This window comes from Gekko japonicus, unplaced genomic scaffold (genome assembly GCF_001447785.1).
Source record: "Gekko japonicus isolate JY-2015 unplaced genomic scaffold, Gekko_japonicus_V1.1 scaffold181, whole genome shotgun sequence".
Taxonomy (NCBI): domain Eukaryota; kingdom Metazoa; phylum Chordata; class Lepidosauria; order Squamata; family Gekkonidae; genus Gekko; species Gekko japonicus.
The window spans coordinates 804,833-812,046 of record NW_015171507.1 but is presented as its reverse complement, the minus strand read 5'-3'; the positions used below and the strand labels follow the sequence as shown (position 1 = coordinate 812,046).

At 47.8% G+C, this 7,214-nt stretch overlaps 1 protein-coding gene across 1 annotated transcript; it reads left to right on the top strand.

Moving 5' to 3' along the window:
- Window positions 1-6,050: 6,050 nt before the first annotated feature.
- LOC107117215 (protein pitchfork-like) lies at window positions 6,051-6,896 on the top strand. The gene has a single exon (XM_015419294.1). It carries the CDS (start codon window positions 6,051-6,053, stop codon window positions 6,894-6,896), a length of 846 nt encoding a protein of 281 aa, XP_015274780.1.
- The last annotated feature ends 318 nt before the right edge of the window (window positions 6,897-7,214 follow it).

The following is a 7,214-nucleotide window of genomic DNA, read 5'->3' as shown; positions in this document are numbered from 1 at the left end:
CTCCTCCTCCTCCTCCTCCTCCTCCTCTTCTTCTTCTTTTTCCTCCTTCAGAGCAGAGGAAAGCACCCTAACTAATTGCCACCACTCAGGACCTCCTGAGAACATTATTTTGACACCGTCTCCTCCTCCTCCTCCTCCTCCTCCTCTTCTTCTTCTTTTTCCTCCTTCAGAGCAGAGGAAAGCACCCTAACTAATTGCCACCACTCAGGACCTCCTGAGAACATTATTTTGAAACCGAAGAAAACGAATCAATGGCTCTCTCTTTAAAATGGCTCTTTAAAAAGTTAGTTTCAGAAAAAGAAATTCCACTTCCGATAACAATGTATGGATCCTCTTATTCTTATATGCCCAGATTCACAGCAACTGCAATTTGGGTCATAGGTTAATTAAAGTCGCGATCACACGCACAATTAGCCACACCATAGGCGTGAATGCTGGGTGGATTTAAAGGCCGTGATCAGACACGAACATCTGGGAAGCACCCTGCACCCGTCGGCAAGCGGAGTAAAAAGACACCAGGGAAAGTCCAGTAGCAAACAGGCCACGGATGGACTTTCCCCTGTCTGATCGCTCCTGCACGCTCTCATGGCATCGGGATGGTCTGATCGGGCCATCCCGACTACGTGCCGTTGTTTCCCCCCCTCCTTCTCAGTATGCGCATCATCGCACACTCCATAGGGAGCCCTCAGTACCGAGATGCGATTTCTCGATTCCTCGTTTAAGCGCATCAGAAACAAACGGCAAAAGCATACGAATACCCTATATCCCATTATGCTTGTAGGGGCGACGCCATTCTTAACAGTGCCTTTGTTAATGCATCTATAGCTCTTCAATAAAGTATAACCTTTCCATGAAGCGTGTACTCAGTTGTTGGCTGTGGAACCTGACACCGCCACCCATGACTTCCTAACCTGCTCTGCCGCTTCCTAATCTTCTCAGGCCTGCCTGACATTCTGGACGTGATGCAGACAAGAGGCCTTCCCATCAGGACCTGAAATGTATTTTCTCCCCCTCCCCTTTTAACATCTGGTCTCATGAAGAATTCTGGCCAGACTCAAAAGCTGCACACTGTTTAGTAATGCAGGTGCGTAGCCATGTTGGCCTGAAGCAACAGTTCAACGTTTGAATCCAGTGGCCCCTTTAAGACCAACAAAGTTTAATTCTGGGTATAAGCTTTTGTGTGCACTTCTTCAGAAGTGTGCCTGGACATGAAAGCTTCTACCCAGAATTACACTTTGTTGGTCTTAAAGGTGCCACTGGATTCAAACTTTGATTCCCCACTCCTCTGCATGCAGCCAGCTGGGTGACCATGGGTCAGTCACAGTTCTCTCAGAGAGCTATTCTCTCAAGAGCAGTTCTCTGAGAGCTCTCTCAGCCCCACCTACCTCACAGGGTGTTTGTTGTGGGGAGAAGAAGGGAAAGGAGATTGTAAGCCACTCTGAGTGAAGAACAGGGTATAAATCCAACGCTACTGCTACTTCTTCCTCTTTCTCTTCTTTGTTCTACTGTTTAGTAATGTCATGGTTGGTCCCCATAAATAGTCCTAATGAAAGCCCCTCTCAGGTGTTACCTTTCTGGGGCTCTTATCTCACATACCTGGACAGCACACTACACCTGATCCTGCAATTGCTGTTTTGTGTGAAACGGGACAGCTTGCACGTTTTCCAGTCACAGATGGCTTCCCTGCAGGATTTTGAAGGCAAGAGATGGACAGCGGCGGTTTACTGTTGCCTGCCTTTGTATAGCAACCCTGGACTTCCTTGGTGGTCTCACATGCAAATATGAATCATGGCCAACTCTGCTTAGCTTTTGAGATCTGATGATTTCGGGTTAGCCGTGGCCATCCATGTCAGAGCATTTTTGGAGGGCTTTTAAAAAAACGAATGGCTGGCAGAGAGCCAGTTTGGTGTATAGTGGGTAAGTGAGGGGATGCTAGTCTGGGAGAACCGGGTTTGATTCCCCACTCTTCCACTTGCAGCTGCTGGATGACCTTGGGCAAGCCATAGTTCTGATAAGAGCTGTTCTTGAAAAAGAGCAGTTCTCGAAAGAGCTCTCTCAGCCCCACCAGGCTCACAGGGTGTCTGTTGTGGGGAGGGGGAGGGAAAGGAGTCTGTAAGCCGCTCTGAGACACCTTCGGGTAGTGAAGGGCAGGGTATAAATCCAATCTCTTCTTCTTCTCTTCTTCTTCAAACTCAGCCCAGAGAGAGCCAGTATGGTGTAGTGGTTAAGAGCGCGGACTCTAATCTGGGAGAACCGGGTTTGATTCCCCACTCCTCCACATGCAGCTGCTGGTGTGACCTTGGGTCAGTGACAAGTTCTCTCAGAGCTGTTCTCTCACGAGCAGTTCTCGAAAGAGCTCTCTTAGCCCCACCCACCGCACAGGGTGTCCGTTGTGGGGAGGGGAAGGGAAAGTAAGATGCTCTGAGACTCCTTCAAGTACTGAAGGGTGGGGTATAAATCCAATCTCTTCTTCTTCTTCTTCTCAATCAGAGCCAGCCAGATTGAGAGACGGGGAGCTGGGGATATTACATTTCCAAGAACCAGGGGAAAAACCAGCTCACAGAGCTGGAGGAACAAAAAAGTCATTTACGTCCAACCCTTTACATCAAACTAGGGCTGTTCCCCCTACAGATCAACTTTTGCAATTTGAGTCATTGGTTAATTAAGACTTTTTATGGCTCTATACAGTTTCTTATTCCTCCCTATGGCGAAGGTGAACAGAGGTGGGGGAAGAGATACAAATATATGCACATTTTTAAAGCATTGCATAATTCATCTGTATCACTAGAGTTGTGCTTTCTTGGCATAGTCGTTTCCTTTGCACACACCAGGAAAGGGTCCAAGGCACGGCTGTGCCCTTGACTACATCAGATATAAACATCTCTGAATGACCCATTATGGCTAACTAGTACTAACAAACTGGGCGGTGATTTGATCGATAACTTCTTAATCACCCCAACCAGCTGGAACGTGCAGTAGCTGCAATTATGGCTGTGTGAAAAGTTTGACAAATGGCCGTGCAGAGAATTTTCCGGCTTTCACCAAGCGACACGGTCTACAAGCATGGCCTCCCGCTGCCAGCAAAGCAAGAATTTCAGAATAAATCTGAAGTTTCTCTCCACAGATTTTTGGCAGGCTGGAGCACTCGGGGGTGGGATTGCTGTGGAGGGATGGAGAGAGGAAGAGACAGAGAAGAAATTTGAAAAATATCACCTCAGAGAGCTTTGGAAACCTCCGTGGCTGCCAGTTCTAACAATTTCATTCCGGCAGCCAGTAGTACAACTGAACAATCCAGGATCAACAAATGGCGTGTTTTCGTATTCTCAGTTGGGCCCGTATCGTCACTGCCACAACTTAACACTAGTGTTCCCTCTAAGCTGAGTGAGTGTGAGCCAGCTCACAGTTTTTTAGCCTCTGGCTCACACATTTTTGTCTTAGCTCAGGAAGGATGGCTCCAGAGCAGACAAATTTATGCAGTAGTCAAATGGCTCGCTCACAACTTTAATGCCAGTAGCTCACAAAGTAGAAATCTTGCTCACAAGACTCCACAGCTTAGAGGGAACATTGCGTAACACCCGTTGAAAATGGCTGCCTCGAGATGGCTACCACAGGGAAAGGGTGATGAATGACAAAGAGCAAACCACAGTGCTTGTTACAGAATGGGGCGATTATTTCATTCTTTTTCACCAAGGTGGGTTCCTTCCACTGATGGGGTTGGGGAAAATTTAACAAAAATATACCTTATGCAGGTGGGCATTTAGGAAAGGAATTGAGGGGATATTGTGTGGGGGTTAGTTTTAAACCACTTTGTTTCTTTAAACTGAATCAGACCTGAAAATGATGGAACTTAATACAGAATTGTATTGTATAGTGTATAACTTTATTTTTAACAGTATAACTTTATTTGTAACTTAATGAGTATACCACAGAAGCGCCAACTGGCAAATGCTTGTGACGCCACAAAGATACCCCAGTAGAGTGGTTTTTTAAAACTCTTAACAGTATAACTTTATTTGTAACTTAATGACTATAACTGTATTTTTAACTGTGATTGTTTAAACGTCTTAGTGTTTTTAACGTTTGCTGCCTCGTGGGCCCTGATTGGTTGGAAAGATGGCATAAAAATGTTTTAAAGAGATGTATCTATCCCGCCATCATCCCGCAATAAAATAGGTCTAAAAACAATACATAAAGTGCTAGCGCAATATAACGATGGCTGGCATCTGACAGTCAGCTGGCATTATGGTCTGGGTCGTATCGGCGGAGCACAGGCTATTCACGTTGGTGTAATATTGATATTAATATGGATGTTCATATTGGGGCCAGGGCTTCAGATTGATGTATGTAGCTCCCTAACCGAAGGCCTGCTGGAAGAGTTCCATTTTACAGGCCCTGCGGAACTGTAAAAGGTCCCGTAGGACCCTGATGTGTTCTGGGAGCTCATTCCACCAGTAAGGAGCCACCACTGAAAAGGCCCTGGCTGTTGTCACTGCTACCCTGGCTTCTCTGGGGCCTGGAAGAGCCAAGCGGTTTTGGGACCCCAATCGTATAATTTCTGAATAGCGGTATGCACAAATGACAGAGAGATGCAGCATAATCTTTCTTACTTTCCCCTTCAGAATCAAGCCTGGAAAGGGGCAGTAGGGAGAAAGTTCTGGAAACTTAAAAACAGAAGCGCCAACTGGCGAATGCTTGTGACGCCACAAAGGTACCCCAGTAGAGTGGTTTTTAAAAACTCTTTAATATTTGCATATTGGTTTATGTTCTTAAGAGAAAATGTGAATGTTTAAAGACATATACATTCACAAAGCATTTGAAATGCTTTTGTATTGTTCTTCAAATGGCAAAGCCCAGAGACAGCTGGGCACAAGGCAGGTGAAGAGCCGGCTGAGACTTTTTTTAAAAAAAATTGTCCATCGTCACCACGGAGAGCAACATTTATGAAGAAATGCAGAGGGACCTGGGTGTACACCAAAAATACGGATTCACTGTCCACAGTATATCCAGAGCTCCTGAAATATGAGTGATCTATGCCAAGTCTGGATGGGCGGTGGCAACTTTACCTTCAGCCTCACGTCTGTTACAATTTGCAAACTCATACATCCTGGTATGAAAATTATTGAGCTTTGTGTGTGTGTGTGTGATTTTAAACAAATGTGTTTTAAGCAAATGTGAACAGATAAAAGGAAGTCCTTCTTCACCCAAAAAGTGATTAACACATGGAATTCACTGCCACAGGAGGTGGCGGCGGCTACAAGCATGGACGGCTTCAAGAGGCAATTAGATAAGCATATGGAGCAGAGGTCCATCAGTGGCTATTAGCCACAATGTATAGATAGGGGCTCTGGGGCAAGGGATGCTTGGGGGGGCAACAGTGGGAAGGGCTCCTAGTGTCCTGGCCCCGCTGCCGGACCTCCTGAGGGCACCTGGTGTTTTTGGCTACTGTGTGACAGAGTGTTGGACTGGATGGGCCAATGGCAGCATGATCCAACATTGACGTCTCTTCTGTTCTTAAGATTCAGAACCGGTGAGATAAGAGGACAGGTGAGGTACAAAGAGGGATGAATCACATCCCAATAGCTGTCCCGACATGCAGAGTTGCCCAGGCAAGGTGAAGTGAGGATGAATAAGACGGAACAGAATGGGTGTATTTTATCCCTCCATCCATCCAGGCAGTGCCGGATTTACGCATAAGCTAAATAAGCTACAGCTTAGGGCCTCGCAATCTGCTGGGGCCTCAAATAAAAACACAATATAAAAAATGATTTCAAATATTAAAAAGGCGTATATATTTTAAATTTTTCTGAGACCAGCTGATGTAATTTAAAACAGTACGGGGCCTCTGGGTTTTGTACAGTTTAGGGCCTCAACGAGTCTAAATCCGGCCCTGCATCCACCCATTTGTTTTCATGTGCAGTCCACCTTTCTCACTGGCACTTAGGGCGGATTGCAAGCACGGGCAAACCATCCCAGTCGGTCTGCAAAGTGCAAACCGATGGCAAAACACGATCAAAAGTTGACTCTAAGAGCAACGATTCCTGGATTTAAAAATGTACTGCAGCAGGGCTGGCGCCGAAGGACTGGAAGGGCTCCTCTCCGGGCTCCAAGCGCCACGAAGCCCTGCAACGGCTGGGTCGCGTTTTTACGCCCTTCCGCTTTCCCCCTCCCCGCTTGGGAAGCGGAGGCGCCGCCCGGCTTTGCCCTCCTCCGGGCGGACGGCGCTTGCCACCCGCCCGCCCACTCCCGTCGCCGTCGCAACGGCAGCCGCCAACTGCGAGAGCGGCGGGATGTTGCCGGGACGCCGCCGCTTGACCTGGGGGGACCTCAAACCTGCCCAGACGCGAGATGCATTCGGGTCGTGCCAGGAGAGGAGAATCTTCCCCTTTTTCCACGCACCTGACCGGTTAGGGAACGAGTATGCGCCCATGACCGGGGATCCCAGCCTGGGGCCCGGAGCTTACGACCATGCGGAGAGGAGCGGCCTCGTCTACCGCCTCGCTCACCGCCCGGAAAGTAATAAAGGCTACATTTTGGGAGCGAGAACGACCCCGCGCTTTGCAGCCTCTAGCAAGTATGTGACACCTGGCCCGACGGCCTACCAGGCTGTGCTGGCCAAAGAGGAAAGGGCTCGGCCGAAAGGGGCTGCGTTTTCCAGCAAGTCGCCACGGTTTTCGCAGAAGGTTCCCGAAGCAGAGCTACTGCCAGGCCCTGGGACTTACGACCCTTACAAGATGCCTCACAGGCATGTCACCTGGCCAGGGAAGTTTGGGGCCCCGGACTGGTCTTTGGTACCAGCACCGGCGAAAAGGACTCTAAAGACTGAGCTGGTTGTAGACAGAGCGTTCAGGAAGCAGCGGAACCTGTTGGCCTACCTGAGCCTGTATTACCGCACATAATTCTGCTGTTCGGAGTGTGTTTTTTCCTCCTATGTACTTAGACTACTACTTTGCCTTGTTGTTATTACATAGAGTTTAAAGCATCGTTACACTAATGTGATAGTCCTGGGTGATTTGATTGTTGTTGTCATGGTTTAGCTTTGGGTTTATTTCTTTTAATGCTGCTTACCTTCCTAAGTTTAGATTGCCTGGTTCAGAATTCTCAAGAAATCTCATAATAAATGTTTGTAACCATTTGTTGTTGTTGTTGTTGTTTAGATTTATATCCCGCCCTCCCAGCGGACGGGCTCAGGGCGGCTCACAGTTAACGGCACCATG

Excerpts from the sequence above, each read along its gene's own strand:
- LOC107117215 (XM_015419294.1), top strand. The coding sequence starts at position 6,051 with ATGTACTGCAGCAGGGCTGGCGCCGAAGGACTGGAAGGGCTCCTCTCC.